This window comes from Tursiops truncatus, chromosome 20, assembly GCF_011762595.2.
Source record: "Tursiops truncatus isolate mTurTru1 chromosome 20, mTurTru1.mat.Y, whole genome shotgun sequence".
NCBI lineage: Eukaryota > Metazoa > Chordata > Mammalia > Artiodactyla > Delphinidae > Tursiops > Tursiops truncatus.
Window position 1 is genome coordinate 44518114 of NC_047053.1, and position 20662 is coordinate 44538775.

Consider the following 20662-nt stretch of genomic DNA (forward strand, 5'->3'; position numbering starts at 1 on the left):
CTAAGTGTAGTAAGCCAGAGAGAGAAAGACAAATATTATATGATATCACTTATATGTGGAATCTAAAATATAATACAAATGAATCTATATACAAAACAGAAACACACGTAGGAAACAAAGTTATGGTTACCAAAGGGGAAAGGGAGGGTGGGGAGGGATAAATTAGTAGTATGGGATTAACAGATACAAACTACTATACATAAAATAGATAAGTAACAAGGATTTACTATAGAACACAGGGAACTATATTCAATATCTTGTAATAAACTAAAATGTAAAATAATCTGAAATATATACATATTACATATGTATACAGCAAACTGAATCACTTTGCTATATACCTGAAACTGACACAGTATTGTAAATCAACTGTATTTTAATAATTAGAAAAAAACCCAGGGTACATCAAGCCCATTCACAAAGACTTGTAAGAATGACTGTCTAAGTCCTGCAAATGGGAAAGAAGCCTTAAAGCTGAAGCACAAAACTGACACATCAGAAAATCCTCTGGGATAGATTCAGCTATCCTAGAGCTATTTCTGATGCACTCAAGGAAAAAAATCCATCCACTCCATAAAGTAGCCTGTCTCTGCAGGTGTGCTACGGTGCACCTCTGATACACACCCTTTTCCTAACATTTCAGGACAGGTTCCTACTTAAGCACAGTGGGATTAAAATACCCAAACATGAGAGTAAAATTTGTCATATTCTTATATAAAATTATGTTCAACAAGTGATTTATAATTGAAGAGAGCAGACATTCTATCACATTTATTACAAAAAGCATCTATCAGTCTTCTCTTGTTCAGACTCGCATTTGAACATGTATTGTTTCAAAAACTTACTTTAAAACTAAATGCAAGTTAGCAGAGAGCCGAGGATCTGTAAACTGTGTTGTTCTGTTGTTATGGTCAACGAAATAAACTCTGCCTGTTGCTGTATTCCGGATCTCCCATCCAGGAGGCAATGGACCAAGCTCTTCACAATTGATGTTGCTAAGATCCCTGCAAAAACAAATATAAAATAAAAAATACCTCACTGCTGGGCCTGCTGAGCCAAGCAAGTGTAAATGACACAGAACAATTCCATGAAGTCTGAGAAAATGTATTGTTTCAGAAACTTGAGACGTTCAGCTGGAATCTTTAATTCCCAATGGTTTAACAAAGTTGCATATTCAAAACCCAATCCATAGATGGCTCAGAAACTTATCACACAGCCTACATTTTTAGTGAGTTCATTCCTGGGCTTTAATGTAATTCAGGTTTTAAATTAATATAAAAGCAATCACAACATTTGCCAACATAAACTGTACTTCAATACTTGTCTGACAAAATATTGTTTTCCAAATGTCAGTGATATAAGGAATTAAATGTTTTCTAAAATTTCCCTTCAATTATTTCTTTCTTTACTACACCATAAAATCTGTGTAAATGTTCATTCCATGATTAATTTTAAGCTCTTCAGCAAAGCAAAACTGGAAATGTTATTGAAATTGTGATCCTGAAAATAACCACAGTATATATTTTAAAGGATAACTACTCCATTTTGAATTCTGAAAGATATAAAGCTAGTGAATGAAGAACCTGTTTAAGACACCTTAGGAAGAATGTTCTAAGGTTTACTGCTACAATAAAAAAAGCAAAAAGACTTTTTGCTTTTTGGGGCAAAGACCACTGTTACTATATCATGCATTCTTAAAATACTACTATAAGGGCTCCCCTGGTGGCGCAGTGGTTGAGAGTCCACCTGCCGATGCAGGATGCAGGGGACACGGGTTCATGCTCCGGTCCAGGAGGATCCCACATGCTGCAGAGTGGCTGGGCCCGTGGGCCATGGCCGCTGGGCCTGCGCGTCCAGAGCCTGTGCTCCGCAATGGGAGAAGCCACAACAGTGAGAGGCCCGCGTACCACACAAAATATATATATATACTATTATATATGACAAAGATTTATAGAACCTTAAAGAATGAAAAAAAAGCAGCATGTCTAATATAAATTTAAACTGTAACCAATAATTACAATGACAAATCTCATCAAAATTATGTTTTCAAAGTTAAACTAGAAAAAAAGTTTTCCTGAAATAACCTCTTCTTGGTCATAGTGAAAACGTAATGATGGGCACCCAGAGATTTGTTGGAACAATGATTTTTAACTTGTGCTTATAGGTGCCCCAGAGATTCTTCTGCTACAGAACTAAAGATTGGAAAGAACACACTATTCTGAGACACTGCTAGTCTCAAAAGAGGCAAGGGAAAAAGTTCCAAGAGTCCTCCTCAAATTTTGTTTAAGTGAATTAAACTGGAGCTGGTACCTGAGTGGCAGACAGGCAGAGTGGGGGGCTGCCAGAGGGTAGTGGTTAATTGGGAAACTCAGCCTCAGGTCAGCAGCAAGGTTGGAAAAGGAAATCTGGAACTTCCCCATGGAGAACTCAATGGGAAGATGAAGTGATTCCAGAAAAAATTCCTAAATTCTCACTTTAGGTCCACAGAACTCCAACCAATTAAAATCAAACTCACAATCAAAGATCACCAAACACTTCAGAAAGGAATTCATGATTACTGAGTCAGTAGAAACAAAACCACGGAATTAGATCCCCAAGTACTGTCAGAGATCAAAAAGAATAGCTATGATATGCAATGTTTAAAACAAATAATAAAAGGGAACAATTACAAACTATCACTGAGAAATTATTAAGAATGAACAGATAGATTTTTTTCTAAATGGAACTTTTAGAAATGAAAAACAATTATCATTCTTTATAATCAAAGAATGAATAATGTTTTTGATGTAATGCAGAATTTCACTTTATATCATTTTATTTAGAATTTTATAAATTTATAGTCATACATGGGAGGGCTCTAAAGAATTGAGGAGAAGCAGAAAACTGGAAACACTCTTTATGTGGAACTGGGAAATGACTAAAGGAAAATGGTATGTTATACAGCCATAAAAAGTAATACAGATCTGTATTTTAAGACTACATAGTCAGTATGCAATACAATGAATAACAAAGCATTAATCATTATTTTAAAGAGAAATACAAAACATTCTAAAATGGTGCTTCTCAGATAAATCTAAGTTTACTGGATATCTTTACATAAAGTTAGTTTTAAAGTGTCTGAGTGACACTATTTTATAAATGTCTTTGATTGAACAGTAATGATATCTTAATAGAATCTAAATATTTATAGTCTGCTTTGATAAAAGATCCTCCATACAAAAGACATATTCACTAAAGGATCCCCCAAAACAAAATATATTTTAAGATAACAATTCGGAGGATAGAGACTAAAGAAAAAAAATATAATCCAAAGCGTTATTTCATAAAGTCATTATTCAATACTCAATATGAAATATTCTTAAATCTTTATAGAAACCCCTTATTCATTAATGAAAAACCAACATTGTTTCCTTAGGAGTAAGAACACACTGCCCACTGTGGTGCCAAAATCTCTGTTTCAACTTCCAACTCCAGCTTACACACCACTCTTTCAAAAGGCAGCTCAAGGGCTTCCCTGGTGGCGCAGTGGTTGAGAGTCTGCCTGCCAATGCAGGTGACCGGGTTCATGCCCCAGTCCGGGAAGATCCCACATGCCGTGGAGCGGCTGGGCCCATAAGCCATGGCCACTGAGCCTGCACGTCCGGAGCCTGTGCTCTGCAGCAGGAGAGGCTGCGGCAGTGAGAGGCCCGCGTACTGGGAAAAAAAAGGCAGCTCAAGATCAGCTTTCACACTGTTGTAAATCATTCAGTTTTTTTAAAAAATCATTTTTCTTCTAAACATTTCCTTCCAATGATTTTAAATTATGTTATAGAAAAGTTCGTTACTGACCTTCAACCTGATAAACAGAACCCAAAACACTTCATAATTTACATATCAAAACTCTTATTTCTAAAAGTGAGGCACTTAGATTGTTTTCAGTGAGCTTATTTAATAAAACAAAAATTTCCTCCCCACTATTTTTTTTTAAATCAACAGCTATATCATGAAGACACAGAAATGGCAACCTTGATACAATAATTAATGATAACACATTTCCTTGGCTGCCACCCTCAAAAGATTCTGATTAAGCTCTATCACAAAGTAAAATATTTTGGGAATTCCCTGGCGGTCCAGTGGTTAGGACTCGGTGCTTTCACTGCCGGGGCCCAGGTTCAATCCCTGGTCAGGGAACTAAGATCCCATAAGCCGCAAAGCGCGACCAAAAGAAAAAAAGGAAAACATTTTCATTATAATAGCTTTATTTATAAATAAACAGAGTATCAAAGCAATCCAAAATCAGCTAGTCACAACTGTTTTTAATTCAAAAACATGATTCTAGACAAGTAGAGCTCTGAGTACAAACTTTAGGCAGAAAAAGATCTCTTGACCCTCCATAGGACTTTTTTTTTTTTTGAAGAGAGGAATGTTGCACTTAATATATGAAATATCCTCATCCAACAAAGGTATATGTATAGCTTATAAAGTTGATTTAGAATTTCACTTAGAACTCAACCTTTTTTTGCAGCTTCAACTGGACTACTTGGCACTCTCCATCTGTTCAGTAGAAAATAATTCAAAATAGCTAGTGGTTTAAAATGTATTATTTGATACTAAAATGTACCAGAAACTGTGTTAAACTACTAAATTGATTTTGTGTCATTCCATCTTCTTAAAGTTAAAAGACAGCTGACATTTTGGTTAGTAAATGCATTCAACAAGGCCTGCAATTCAAACATACAAATTTTGGCATTTAGAAGTAATTTATGTTAACTGGGTTATTCCTTTTCTACATTAAAATGAAACTTGAAGATTGAATACACTTATATAAAGTTAAAATAAACAAACCTTTTTTAAAAAACCCTAACCAGAAATAAAAATATCAATTTACTACCCTTAAGAAAAAAGGGTATGTATGTTTTTGTAAGGGTATGTATGTTTTCCCCAGGTCAATTTTCAAATTCCTACAAGACCCACATTTTTGCCTCAATTTTTTTAAGGGGGAGAGGGAGAGGAACTGGAGACTGGATGGGTGGTACGGCACTGGGGTAGGGTTGCAGAGAAGTAAGTAGGACTTTCTACTAAATGTCAAACTTTTGATCAGAAAGAGCCAAACTTTTACATCATCTAGTTTAAGAAGTTAAAGATTAAATAATCAAATAAATCCTAGGTGAAATGGATATTCAGTGGTATGAAGGGTATTTAGAATATGTTCTTACCTAGGCACTCTTGGATCATGCCATGTGCTCACACCAGTCTGAGTATGTAAGAAATACACCTGACCTTGTTGTGTTGTCCTCTGTTCTGTAAAATTAAGAAACACTAATAATAAAAACATATTCAGAATGTCCAAATCAAAAACAGCTATAAACACTAGGATGATGTTATATTAATAGGTAAACTCTCCAAATTACCAATCAATTTTATTACAAAAGAACTGCTTTACAAATCACTTGTTCTGAACTCAGAACACATTTTCTCCTGGAAACAGTCTTATAAATGGTGGTGAGGGTCACAGCCCAGCTATTTAAAAGCCAACTACACTTATAATGTGGCTCAAATATTAAACATGTTGCAATGGAAAATAGAGAACAAGATTGTCACAGTACCAATAATTAAATAAAACAAACATGAAGAAATTATCTTTTATTTGTCTTAAATGTGGAGCCTAAGGGAAACAGAAGGGCTCAGAGGAAGAGGCTAACCAACTCTGGGGAGATTCTCAGGGATTTGCAGAAACTTTCAAAGAGTTTGCAGGCTGGTAATGCTTTTTTAAATTATGCCTAATTTTATATCAAAACTTATGTTTTTTCTTTCCTTGAGAGAGGTGTATTCTCAAGACTGCATTTGGACTCAAACAGAAGCAAAAAAGATGGAATATAGAAGAGACACCCTATAGACTAAAAGAAGCAATGACGGAAAAATAATCAAGTTAGGAGCAGGAAGACTAAAGAGCACATATGCCTACTGGGGGAAAAAAGCCGCAGGCAAAATTAAGTCAAAGCCCTTGGGGAGAGAGTGAGGAGGCCAGGGCAAAGAGAAGGAATCTGTGAAACGGTTTCTTCGGTGGTGGTCTGTAGTCTTTATTTACTTATGTTTTCAAGCAACAGAACTAACTTTTTTTTAAAAAAACAGAATCTAATGAAAAATTCCAATATATGAAACAATAAAACTATTGCTAATATTTATTAGTATAAATTTGTTTATAAACCTGTAATAAAAATCGATTTAAACTTTTAAAATTATAAATGTAAAAATGTTTAAAACTGGTTCTAGATGACAGCTGCAATAATTTCAGCCTTGATACCCACTTTACTCCTATGTTTTTGGTTGTACAAAAAAATTTTTTTTAATCCAAATCACACAAATATTGTAAAAGTATAAAGTATTAACCACCCCCACTCCAAACCACTTGCCTTATAATCTCAATTAAAAAGAATGCCAAGAGATACTTGATTCTAAGGTCTGGACATTAATAATAACAGCTAAATTTTAACTTCTCATGAAATTTCATTTATTTCTTGCAACAAATCTACATGGTTGGTAATAATATTTTCCCCACTTTATAGTACAGAAGATAAAACTGAGGCTCAAACAGGTTAATGTGCCCAGCATCACACAACTAATATATAGCAAAGCCAGGATATGAACCCAGCTGTTTCCCAAGCCCATGCTCTAACCACTGTGCTTAAGTTAACCTGTGGGGCCTAGCTCAATTAATGGAAAACTTGGGTTTTTAAAAAAATTAAATAGTTAAAATACTTAAAAAATAAAGTAAGAATGATGCATTTGTGTAAGTTTAAAAAACATTCTGGAGTAAAAATAAAATACAAGTTAGATCAGGCAACTCCCAATGTTGGTCACTAGGTGTCATCATCAGCCCAGAACTGTTTATCTAGAGGCTGTGGAAAGGGCAAGGATGTTAAGTAACTTGGTTAAGCTTTTAGCAACAGAGGAGAGAACAGCTGAGGTCATACTACAAGAGTTTAGGAAGTTCTGTATTCAACTATGAGAAGATTCATGTCATCTTTCACATGGAATTCTAAAATTTAGGAAATTATATAAGATTATAGTACTTTTACACATACACAGAAGTGACTAAATCATTTACAATAACCCAATCACTCAGATAACACAAAATTATAGACAATACAAATACAATATATAAATACCATCAGAAATATGCTTTTTAAATTATTTCTAAATATGCACGTCTAGAAAATTACAAGTCTGACTTCAGATTGCCATTATCAAGAAAAACACCATCTCACTTTTTACAGTGCCTGTTTACAAAGCAGTCTCACATTGTTTCATATGCTTCTCACAACCTTTGCGAAAAGGAGAGGTATCATTCATCTCATTTCATTGTAATTGGGCAAAAAGCTTAAGGTTAAACGACTAGCCCAAAGTCAAAGTGTTGTTAGTCTTCTACCATTTCAAAGACTTTTCAAAGTTGGGGAGTTTTACATTTACTTTGATTTTCATGCAGAATTCCTAAACCCAGATTAATAACTTCTTTAAAAGTTGATTTTCTGGCTTCTTAGCAAGCTGAAATCAGTAAAACACACTTTATTTTTCCTCTGCTAGTTGTCATACCATAGCCTTCTGGTAGGTCTGGAGGAGTATGTAAATGTGTCCTGCTCATGTAATTTCTATGTCGTTGTGACCTGACTCTCCTCTCTGCCAGTCTGGGATCTGAAGACTGTCCAGATGTTGCACCGTTCGTTCCACTAATTGGAGTGTTCTCATCAACAAAACAGCTAAGAGGTCTGCCAGGACTAGAATATTCAGATGCTGGTCTATCGAAAAGAAACAAGGAAAAAAAGTTACTCAACTCAGATACCAAAAGCAGAATTTTATAGACAATGTATGTACAGCAGTAACAATCACTTGTAAGAAAACGGAATGATTAATATAAATATAATGACTCAAGAACTCTCAATAAAAGCAAACCCAAAGCCTCAAAGCACCAAAGAAACCCAGGTGATAAGCAGATTGTCAATTACGTATTCAAATCACTTTATATTGATTTTAATTACATTTCATATGAAATCCGCATATATTTGTAGATGTGAGTATGAGCTCACCAAGCCTTACTTGGCTTAGCCACAGGTGACCTCAGACCTGCGTCCCCATCATTCTCCCACTCTGCCTCTGCCACACTGACATTCTTCCTCCTCCTCAAGTTTGCCATGGTCGTTCTACCTTTAGTGCTGGAGAGTAGCCCTTCCTTCTACGTAGAGTGATTTTTTCTCCTATTCTCCCTAGGCCAGACTCTTTTTTGTCATTCAAATCTTAGTTTAAGCTTAAATGTTGCCTCTAAGAGGTCGTTCCTGACCTTCACATCTAAAGTAGTCACCCAGGCATTTGACAGTACCTCACCTTACTTCCTCAGCATGGCAGTTACTTCTGATATTTTTCTCATTTGCTTCCTTGTTTTCATCTGTCTTCCCCCACTAGAATATTTACTGAGAGAAGAAAGTCTGCCTAGTTTGTTCCCCACCATATGTATTCCCTGCACCTAGAGTAATGCTTAGCATATATTTAAGAGTAGTAGTTCAATAAATATTGAGTGAATAAAGGAAAGATAGTCTGTCTCTTCAAAGAGCTTCCAGTCTCTTGTAGGTCATCCAAACTAAGAGGATAATTAAGCGTTAATTTTTAAACTAACATTTACAACACAATCGACTTTATACATGTGGAAATTAAAGTCAATTTTATCAGTTAAATGAGAAGGAAATAGACTTCACTAAAGCACTGACACAAGTACACATTTATTTACACTCAGATATGATAAAAATAGGTTCTTTGACTTCCATATAATCCTTGGCAGTTTAATACTAGAAATCAACTCTCAAATAAGCACTTTTTAAAATGGCAAAATAAGCTAAGCTTTCATCTGAGAATCACAGTATAATAGAGAAAACTTTGTGGTTCAATGAGTTAAGCAATTAATCCCCAATAAATAAAAGTATAGCTAATGAGAAGCATTTGATGTTCTATGTCTGGTGCCAGGCCTGCTCAGGGAAAAAAAAAAAAAAAAAGTAGAAGGAGCAAAACAAACACTGAGTAGAGGTGGCAAATAAACTTTTTTCTTATTCTGAAAAAAAAAGGAAATCCAGCCACTTATCCTATTCATTTTCAGTTACTTACAGAGCTTTCCTTGAAGCTTTCAAAACTTATCTTGCATCCCCATGACTTTACACATTAAGCTCCAGGAAGGCCTTTCTGCCTTATTCATGGTTATAGCCCAAATGCTGAGCACAGTGCCTGGCATATAACAATTTGGTGAACTGAATGATAGCTGTTACCACTACCCTGAACACTTTTTATCACCTTCCCCTTACCTGGCTAAATCCTCATATTCTTCAGGATTTAGTTCAGAGACTCTCCTCCTTCAGAGTTCTCCTTTGCAAGTTCTACCATCTTGCCCCCAACTCTAAGTCAGGTGCCCCTCCATATGGTCTCAGAGCATCTGGTTCTTATCTTGGTCAAAGACCTTACTGGACACAATATAATCATCCCCCAACATTACTGAATAAATGGAGATTCTGTATACATATTTTGTTACAGCCGTTCAATAATGGACTCAAAAAAATTTTTTAGAGTCCCAGAAATAAGATGACTTCTCAATGTATTCATTTAACTCATCTAATAAATATTTACTGAACACCATCACAGGCCATGGAGCTACAGGATGACCTGCTAAGCAACCTTTATTAAAAATAATAATGGCAGGGCTTCCCTGGTGGCGCAGTGGTTGAGAGTCTGCCTGCCGATACAGGGGACATGGGTTCGTGCCCCGGTCCAGGAAGATCCCATATGCCGCACAGCGGCTGGGCCCGTTAGCCATGGTCACTGAGTCTGCGCGTCCGGAGCCTGTGCTCCACAACGGGAGAGGCCACAACAGTGAGAGACCCGCGTACCGCTCCCCCCCCAAAATTAATAATAATAATAATAATAATAATGGCATTTGCTATAAGATCTACTGATCTAGAGCAGTTTAAACCAAGAAAGGAAATCTGGTAAAACTGACAGATAAACAGATAGGGGACTTCAGGAGGGCAAACAGCATAGACCATGGGAAGATACTTATATGTTCTTACCGTGTTGGGCGTTCCCATTGCGTAGTTCTTGTTATGTGGTTTAGGTACTGGATTCTTCCAGAGGCAGTTCGCCTTTCTTCCCAGCTTAAATAAAAATATTAAGAGATAAAGCAGTAATAGGAAGCCGGACATGGAATGTTTTTGGAACAAGCCAGGAAGACATTTGCTGTTATGAATCAGGAATGACAAATTGAAAAAGCAATACACAGAATATAGGAATTGTTTCAACTTATTTTAGAACTGTACAATATGTCTTCTAGAATTCTGAAGCTTTTAAAATATTTATACTGAGGTGTGACTAATATTTTCCATCAGCCAAACTGAGAATTTTTCAACGATGTCAACAATGCTCAATTAAATTATACTAATTTCTCCAGAATTTAATGGGGGAAAAAAGGCCATACTAAAAATAAAAATTATACATAATTTTAAAAAATTAAATTTAACTAGAAAAGTATATAAAAGCTTTTTAAAGCATTTAGCCTACCCAAACTAATTTTTTTAATCTTCATATTTTTATTTTCTCTTACATATTTTCTACTAAAAGTTATGAATTTTTTTTAAGTATAGTTGACATACAATATTATATTAGTTTCAGGTATACAACATAGTAGTTTGACATCTATACACTACAAAATGATCACCAAGTCTAGGAACCATCTGTCACCATACAAAGTTATTACAATATGGACTATATTCCCTACGCTGTACATCACATCCCCGTGACTTATTTTATGACTGAAAGTTTGTACCTCTTAATCCCCTTCACCTATTTCATCAATTTCCCCTCCTCTCCCTCCCCTCTGGCAAACCAATACAGAGTTTGTTCTTTGTATCTATGAGTCTGTTTCTGTTTTGTTTGTTTGCTTTATTTTTTAGATTCCACATATAAGTAAAATCATATGGTATCTGTCTTTGTCTGACTTATTTCATTTAGCATAATACTCTCTAGATCCATCCATGTTGTTGCAAATGACAAGAACTCATTCTTTTTTTATGGCTGAGCAATATTCCAGTGTGTGTGTGTGTGTGTGTGTGTGTGTGTGTGTGCGCGCGCGTGTGTGTGTGTGTGTGTAATACATCTTCTTTATCCATTCATCTATTAATGGACACTTAGGCTGCTTCCCTATCTTATCTATCTTCCATATCTTATCTATTGTAAATAATCCTGCAATGAACAAAGGGGTGCATATACCTCTTTGAATTAGCGTGTTCATTTTCTTAGGATACATACCCAGAAATGGGATAGCTGAATCATATGGTACTTCCGTTTTTAACTTTCTGAAGAACCTCCCTACCATTTTCCACAGTGGCTGTACTGATTATATTCCCACCTACACTGTACAAGCGCTCCTTTTTCTCCACAACCTCACCAACACAGGCTATTTCTCAAACTAATTTTTTAAAAAGCAATAGTGCCACTTCTTCTTCAATATCTTATTAATTCATATAACAAAAAAATTAGGCGAGTGACTATGTTATGTTAATATTCCACCAAACCACTGGCAGAGGTTTGGAGGCCTTAAACAATAGAAAATAAAAAGATGCTGAACAGGTTTTTTCCCCTGTGATTACAATTATAGTACAATAATGTAGAACAAATTTAGAATAAGCCGTACAACTGTTGTAATCTCTCAATACTGACTAGTTATTTCATCCTAAACTTCCCCTTCAAAAGTACCATAATCCACCTCAAATCCATAAAAATTAAGATATATCAAGAAGCTAAAATGATCTATAAACAAATTATAGCAATTTTTAACAGCTTACACAAAATGAGCAAATACCATAGCTTAGATTTGAAATTTCATGTCAAAAATAACTTAAAACTCAACCAATTATACACTTAAAATGGATATAGTTTATTGTATGTAAAGTATACCTCACTGAAGTTAATTAAAAATACTTTGAGAATTAAAAATAAAATCGGTAAGGTTTCAGAACTAGTATGAAACAAAGATAGAGAGCAATGATAAAAAGCATAAGCTTTGGAATCAAGGCTTAAATCTGTGTTCCAGTTCTGCCATTTCTATGTGGCCTCTGGCAAAATACTTAACCTCTCTGAGCCTCAGTTTTGTAAGTCTGTAAAATGCATGAGGGTAATAATAGTAGTAACAGTAGTAGTAGTAATAGCTAATTATTTATTAAGCACTTACTCTATGCAAGACATTGTGCTATGTGCTTTACATGAATGATTTCATTTAATCCTCACAAGTATTGATGGCGTATATACTATTATCATTATCCTCTTTGATAAATAAATATAAACCAAAGCTTACAAAAGTCAAATAAATTGATTAAACTCATAAAGCTAGTAAACAGAAGAGTAAGGATTGGAACCCAAATGGTCTAATTCCAGAATCACATTATGAGAATTAAATGATCTAATGAATATCATGTAATGATATATATGTAATGATAAATGATATAAAGTGCTTATAACACTATTTGACACTTGCAGGCTCAATAAATGTTACTATGTTATTGTAATTACTATTACACAAATTCTGTATCTCATCCCTCTAAATAGAGCAATGCCTCAGATTCAGCATGCCTTGTTTTGAATAATTAAATCAATCAAAAAAGTTTTCCTTTTGAATATATAATATTTACAGGAGATTTAAATTTGTCAAGAAATTTGATTTGTCTCCTAGTCAAAACTCTTAAAAAACAAATGTAACATATCTAATTCATGGCTTATTTTACGAATTTGTTGTGATAAGATCCCTCACTAATTTTCTAAGTACAAGGAAAACCTAGATTTTGGAATTGATCAGCAAATTTCTAAACTCAAATATAAACACCAACTTATTTCTCATTATTTTAGGGATATTACCTAATGATTTTTGCTTACCCATCTGGTAAATCATTATCAAACAAACGACTGCAGTCCACAACTTGTCCTCCTGTGCCTATTCGGTCTCTGGACTGAAGACTTACTATTAAACAACAAAAACATTACTAAGAGTCACAGAACTAGAAAGAGTTACTGCAATTTAAAATATTTCTCTTTGAAAGACACCTGTCTTCGCTTATTTTAATACTTAAGAACGAACTCTTTAGTTTCTACTAAATTCTGCAATTTTTTTTTTAATTTATTTTTTTTGGCTGTGACGGGTCTTTGTTGCTGCACGCAGGCTTTCTCTAGTTGCGGCGAACAGTGGCTACTCTTCATTGCAGTGAGCGGGCTTCTCACTGTGGCAGCTTCTCTTGTTGCGGAGCACAGGCTCTAGGCGCACAGGCTTCAGTAGTTGTGGCTCACGGGCTCTAGAGCGCAGGCTCAGTAGCTGTGGCGCACGGGCACAGCTGCTCTACAGCGTGTGTGATCTTCCCAGACCAGGGCTCAAACCCGTGTCCCCCGCACTGGCAGGCAGATTCTTAACCACTGCGCCACCAGGGAAGCCCCTGCAATTTCTCTGTCCATGAGATTTTTCTCTTCAAGGTTTTCTACACTTTATCATGTTCATGGAGGAGAATCTAACTCCTTTATTCCCATCCTAATGGGGCAACGCAAGGCCACTAGTGCACTTAAAAAGAGGCGTAACACATGAAAGGTATATTTGTGTATTCCACATTTTTGAGTTTTTAACTTCCTTCTCAATCTAAGAATGACAGGAATTATGAATAACGCTGTAGTGTAGATATTTCCCTGCGATAACCAGAATAGGGCTTTTGTTATGATGCTACTTTGGCAACTCTCTATGAACCTAATTCATTGCCTTGTAAAGCTAAGTCCTTCAAGTCCTTCCTGTAACTAAAACCTCTCTGATAGGTTCATATTATGCAATCATGTTATTCTAAATTCTGCTCTATAATGCAATGGTAAGGTTCCAATTGCCTGTTACTTCTTTAAGAATCTTCAAAGGAGCCCACCTCAGTGCCCTACCATTCTAGGTATCTTGATCAAATCTCAATCTATCAATTCTTAAGATAAGTCTCAGGAAATTTTATACAAAGGGGCCAATTCAAGATAACCCCACTAGCCCACTAAATGCCTTATGAGTAAGGTAACAATTTTTCCCTTTCTCCAATCAGTGCTATACTACCATTCTATTTTTTTCAATTAGTAAAGATTACTTTAAAACTGCAAAGCATTAAACTGGTTTTTCTTACTGAAAAACCAGTTTGAGAATTACTTTCAGAAAACCTTAGTATCATCTATAAAGTCTATCTCAGTGTCCTACTATATTTGTATACTTGTAAAGAATTCCTTCCTAAAGGATCAAGAGTTCTTCACATTAGGAGCCTATTTTTTACATTATTTGTATTTTTTTGCTTTTTTAAAAAATTAAGTTGTCCTAGATTCTGCATCCACTATTTGAATAATTTTACATGACTCATTTAATTCATGCCAATACAATGAAGCTACAGTTACTGTACTTTGATTTTAAAGGTATTTAGAGTTTAGGTCAGCTTAAATAAAGCCAAAATTCACATAACTTTCAATTCCACACTTACCTACTATCTGTCCTCTAACTGTATCATTGTCATTTGGCCCAAGTTTGCATAGATCCAACCTCTGATCTATTTCAAATCAACAACAGCAAAAGGCAAAAAATAAGTTGGTATCAGAGATTCTCACATCTACAGAGTGATAGTAAATTTCTACAATCCACTGGAAATCAGACCAATCATTTAAAGAATTAATCAAGTTTTAATGATGAGACAAATGTTTAAAATTCTCTAACTGCATACATAATATTAGTATAAATGTCTTGACAAAAGTTTTGACAAATTCAGATTTCAAAAACCATAAGACACTGGTGCCAACATGCAGTATTTTCTCTCCAAAGATTTCAGAACACTTCAGTCTAAGTCTTAGCTTGCCACTTAATAGTTTTGTTCTTAAGCAATTTATCCCCAAGTCTTGATTTTCTCGTGTATAATTGTAGTACTTACCTCCTATTAAGGATTAAATCAGATGGTTATGTAAAACTCTTAGCACAGTACCTAGCACATAAGTGTCCAATAAATGTTAGTTGTCATTGTTATTTTTTATCTAACCATTTCACATAACTCCCACACACACAAAGTAAGTATTAATAAGAAGCCAAGTATAAACTAACATAAGGGTTTGAGTTCTGGTACTAACTCATTTAGAAGCAGCTCACTTCTTCTCTCATGCATCATCTATAAAACAGATATAACACTGGCCTGGTTAGTTACAGTAAGGAACAATGTCACCCACTGCATGTTGGTTTTACTTTGATTACAGCACTTATAACTGAATTCTCTTTATAGCTGTATGCCATTTGTCTACTTAAGTAAATCACGAATTGATAAAAGGAGGAGACCATATCTTAAGTTTTTATATTCTCCACTCCAACCCGATAGAATGGAACTACACCAGGTGCTTAATAAATATTACTATACATCAAAAAGGTCATATAAATTACTGCAATGAAACATTCACAAGCAGCAGAAAGAAAATCTGTGCCCCACCTAGCTTATTTTTCCCTTTGCAAAATAAATGGACACTAATAAGACAGCTATACAGTGGACTTGTGCGGAGCAATGCCTCTTCTGTTCGCTCCTTCTAACGTGTCCTGCTCCCTCTGCCAGCAGGCCTTTGCCCTTGCTTCTCAGAGGACAGGATTCATGCCTTTTTCACCTTTCTATCACTGGGGTTTCAAACAGTACCTGACACTTAAAAGGTTCAATAAATGTTGGCTAAATTGAACCAGAAATAAGATCATACATACAACAAGTCTTCAGTTTGCCTGCTGCATTGGGTTAGAATAACATGGTTCATTTTGTTTGTTTGTTTTTTGGGTTTTTTTGGCTGCACTGTACAGCATGTGGGATCTTAGTTCCCCAACCAGGGATCAAACCCATGCCCTCTGCATTGGAAGGCAGAGTCTTAACCACTAGACCACTGGGGAAGTCCCAAAAATTGTTCGTTTTTTATATGCTAGACCTTTTCCAATCCCAACATCTTCTACCTCCTGTTGGTCACCCTGTCAACCCAGAAATATAAGAAATTCTCCGGTGCCTTTAAATTCCCCTCAGAACTTCTAGCTCAATTTTCTCCTTTTTACTTTTTAACAGTAATATTTTTATAACTGGGTTGTGCTATCATACTACATTAAAAGGGATCATCTCTTAATATTATATATCTAACATTCAAAGCTAAATTCAAACTATTTTTATTTATTAATTTCCTTAGCTGGAGTCCATGTGAATTTTTGCTTAGAATAGGCATCTGGACTACAATCCCATGACAACAGCTAGCAATATTTTTTATATTATATAAAAAAGAATTCTGTAGAAAAAGAAAAAATTTTTCTGTTGAAAAAGATATTTCCATCTATGTCCCAATGGAAATACCCCCAAAAAGATGCTCTGTCATCTGGTTACATGAATTACACATACACTAACAAGTCAACTTGTCAACCCAATATAGAAATTGCTTCTAATGTCTTGATCTTGGTCTAATCTTGTAAATGACCAGTTTGGTGAAAAATTAAGCTACAGTTAAGCAGTTAATACAGCTGTCTTACACTCAAAATAATGTCTTACTTTTATAACTTTTAATTTTTCAGAGCAGTTTTATATGTCATTTTTATTCACTAATAATTCCCCTTTAACTGTTACATTAAACACTCCAATGATCTAAATAAAACTCCCTTTATCTCACAAATCCACCTAAACCAGAGATGAGTGCTAAGTAATAAAAAAGACATTTAATACTTTGACACCTTTTTACTTTTTTTTTTTTTTTTGGCTGCATCACACTGCACGGCTTGTGGAATCTTAGTTCCCTGACCAGGAATTGAACCCGGGCCCGAGGCAGTGAGAGCACAGACTCCTAAACCACTGGACCGCCAGGGAATTCCCTCTTTTTATTCTTCTGGATATCAGTCATTTCTTAGCACTTATAAATTCACTGGATACTAAGTATCAGCTCTGATTCATTTCTAGGTTTCACATATTTAAAATGTTTCATTCTTTTTAAAAAGTCAACAAAGTAAATTTAGACCAGAAATTTTTACCAATGTTTCAAACACACACAGGAAATTAAGTTTTTAGACCCCTGCCTCCCCATCAAAAAATACACATACGTATATATATTTAAATATGTATATTTAAATTTTTAAAAGCACTAGTATCTACTCACAACCAGTGTCTTTGAGGCGGTTGATGGCATTGGAAAGAAGACGAACACAACCAAGAAATCCAGCACCTTGTTTTTTATGGATCTTCTTGTGATTCCATACACTGATCGTAACTGAATCAGACTTTCCAATATACCTATATAAAACAAAATGACTGCATGAGTAACTTGGCAATTATGAGTAGTTAGTATAAAATTTTTCTTTTGTTTTTGTAGTCTAAAGTCACAAATGTTTGAGTATGGCTAGATAACGCAAAATATGTTTGAATTCAGTCTATCCACAGGACTGAATTTAATTTTTTTTAATTCTAAAGTAAAATCTAAAAAGAATTTTTAATATATTCTTTATCATACCTGCCACTCTCAGACTAACAATTTTTGTTAGTAAAAAAAAAAAAAAAAAACTATTTTAGTAGCTAGTGTCAAATAATCCTATGGAAGTTTATGATTATTTCTTTCCAAAAACAAAAATCTTAGAAAAACTTTTATCACAGTCACATTTTAAATACACTTCAATGACATGACCTAGTACCTCAGCGAATACTCAGTTCATTTTCAAGAGGCATTGTCAAGGCTGACAGACCAAAAATCTGACATACCTGTTATGTTTTAAAATGCTGTAGAACAAAAGCTGATTGTAACGCTTTTCCCCTGCTTCTCTCCTGTATGCAGGCCTTGAGCGAGCAGGACTCTTGCAGATTTCACTTCACTGCCTGCAGACAAGCAGAGCAGGGGAAAGCGTTACTATTACTTGTCTGTGCATATACCTGTAAGTATGGAGAAGCTCTACCACAGCCAATTGTTAACATGGTGTCATCCCATGCGAAAATATAATAAAATAACATAATTATATCAGTAGAACCCTAAATTTCAATGACTCTAAGAGGTCAAATTTTTGGTCCAGCAACCTTGACCTTAAACTGTCATTCAATAAAGCAGTAATATCAGAAAAATTCACCTGGTATATAAAAAAGCCTAGACCACTTAAGTAAGGACTAAAACTTTTTTAAAATAAATTTATTTATTTATTCATTTATTTAATTTTTGGCTACATTGGGTCTTCGCTTCTGCACACGGGCTTTCTCTAGTTGCAGTGAGTGGGGGCTACTCTTTGTTGCGGGGCACAGGCTTCCCATTGTGGTGGCTTCTCTTGTTGTGGAGCACGGGCTCTAGGCGCGCGGGCTTCAGAAGTTGTGGCTCGCGGGCTCTAGAGCGCAGGCTCAGTAATTGTGGTGCACGGGCTTAGTTGCTCCACGGCATGTGGGATCTTCCCAGACCAGGGCTCAAACCCGTGTCCCCTGCATTGGCAGGCGGATTCTTAACCACTGCGCCACCAGGGAAGCCCTAAAACTTTTAAATGAGTAATGTGAAAGGCACACTTGAGGCCCTGGATCCAGCTGTGTTAAAGCATGCCTACCCTTCTAGACTTTTAATTATGCAAGCTAATACTTTTTTTAAAATTTAATGTTTATTTTATATTGGAGTATAGTTGATTTACAATGTTGTGTTAGTTTCAGGTGTACACAAAGTGATTCAGTTATACATATACATATATCTATTCTTTTTCAGATTCTTTTCCCATATAGGTTATTACAGAATATTGAGTAGAGTTCCCTATGCTACACAGTAGGTCCTTGTTGATTATTTTATATATAGTAGTGTGTATATGTTTAATTATGCAAGTTAATACTTTTCAAAAATTAAGCCAATTTGAATTTCATTTCTGTTGCTTGCAAATGAAAAAATCTGGACTAAAATAACATTCAGTATGCATGTATCACTTTTCAAATAGACCTAAACAGATTTAACTTGGCAAATATGTACCTGCATGATATGTAAAAATCCTAGAATCAGAATCAAGTATTAACCAGCTAAATTGCCCCAAACCAAACATTAAAAAAAAAAAAATCACACTAAATCAGTTTCCCAACTGATAAGCCTGATATACAGGTATGCTAAAATATTGGTTCCCTGAGGGCTTAGAGCAGCCCACCCACCAATGGCTTAAGCGTCCTTTTGGGAGGCTGGATGTCAAAGCCCAGAGACACCTTGGGAACATACACTGAAGACAAGGGAGCTTCTGTCAGCCTGTATCCTTGGATGACTGTGTGACAGTGTCTTGCTTCCCTGCCAAATGGACCTTATATACAAAATATACTTCTGTTGTACTAAACCACTGAAAATGTGGTGTTGTCTATTATATCAGTCTATTACATCTAACCAACACAAGGGACAAATCATAAAGGGCCTTGTCAGCCATAGTATGAACTCTGACTTTTACTCTAAGTAAGACAGGAAGCCAATGGAGGATGTGGAACAGGAGAGTAACCAGATTTGATATACGTTTTGACAGGATCATTCTAGCTGCTGTGTTGAGAAAGACTGTAGCAGCAGCAAAGCTAGAAAAGCAAGGACTCTAAGGAGGGGGTCCATAGAAAAACCACAGCCTGTGAGCCAAATCCAGCAAAGCACAGGGTTTTTAGTACAATTTCACTTTTTTTCCCCAAGGAAAAAAATTTTTTAAGTTTGAAGGCCATATTAAAAATACTTACAATGCCTGTATCTCTCCATTCACTTTATCGCTTTTCTAACATAAAGTTATTTTCTATTTGACAGCTTCCTTCATAATCTTTGAACTAGTTTCTTTGCCATTCTTGGCTCCCTCTAAGCCATTCTTCACATTACAGCCAAAGTGTCCACTCTTGGATATAAATCTGATAATAGCATTTCCCCACTTAAAACACCTTCATTGCTCCCTACTGCTTTTAAGAGAGTATTCAAACTTATTAATAGGCTTTCAAGGACCTTCATGAGCTGGCTCCTGCTTGCCTCTCACTGCTTGTCTTTTACCACACTCCCCTTACCTTACATGTGAACTTACCAATGCTGCCTCTCTGAACTGTTTTCAGAATCACGTTGTCTTTCACCTCTGGGTCTTCACACAGACAGCTTTTGCTTAGAACCTTCCCACCTTCTCCATCCTCAAGTTAACTCCTATTTAGGGTATAAGCCTAAATGCCACTTTTTCTAGGAAGCTCTCCCCAGCTCCTAAATCTGTGTCAAGAAGTTCTATGTATTTCCACAGCACCCTATACAGATTCTCATCACACTGTTTATACTTTCCTATTTCTTGTCTTTATATACCACGTGGCTGTAAGCTTGGAGGACTATGTCTTGTTCACTGTTGTATCTGGGTCCCTGGCTGAATTTAGATCTGATTGAAGCTAAAAGAAATGGCTTTAAATAATCTGATCAAGGGAATTCCCTGGTGGTCCAGTGGTTAGGACTCTGTGCTGCCACTGCAGGGGGCACGGGTTCGATCCCTGGTCAGGGAACTAACATCCCACAAGCTGCGCAGCACGGCCAAAATAAGAAAAGAAAAGAAAGAATCTGATTAAGAACTCAAAAGCTTAGCTACATAGATAGTAGGTAAAGACAAGTGGAACATTTGGAAGAAAAGCTGATG

At 35.7% G+C, this 20662-nt stretch overlaps 1 protein-coding gene and 1 non-coding gene across 3 annotated transcripts in view; one reads left to right on the top strand and one right to left on the bottom strand.

The window, feature by feature from the left end:
- SMURF2 (SMAD specific E3 ubiquitin protein ligase 2) overlaps positions 1–20662 on the bottom strand; it is a 119331-nt gene that overhangs the window by 23082 nt on the left and 75587 nt on the right. Inside the window, exons 4-10 of one of the 2 annotated variants that reach the window (XM_033846450.2) lie at positions 17200–17333; positions 14541–14606; positions 12937–13021; positions 10083–10166; positions 7573–7775; positions 5196–5280; positions 846–1004 (exon numbers count right to left, since the gene is read on the bottom strand). In XM_033846450.2, coding sequence (XP_033702341.1) covers positions 846–1004; positions 5196–5280; positions 7573–7775; positions 10083–10166; positions 12937–13021; positions 14541–14606; positions 17200–17333 — 816 coding nt within the window. The remainder of the gene's footprint in view (positions 1–845; positions 1005–5195; positions 5281–7572; positions 7776–10082; positions 10167–12936; positions 13022–14540; positions 14607–17199; positions 17334–20662) is intronic. The other variant, XM_033846451.2, reaches the window with a different exon arrangement.
- TRNAG-GCC (transfer RNA glycine (anticodon GCC)) lies at positions 20459–20531 on the top strand. Its single transcript has one exon. It is a non-coding gene; the product is annotated as a tRNA-Gly (tRNA).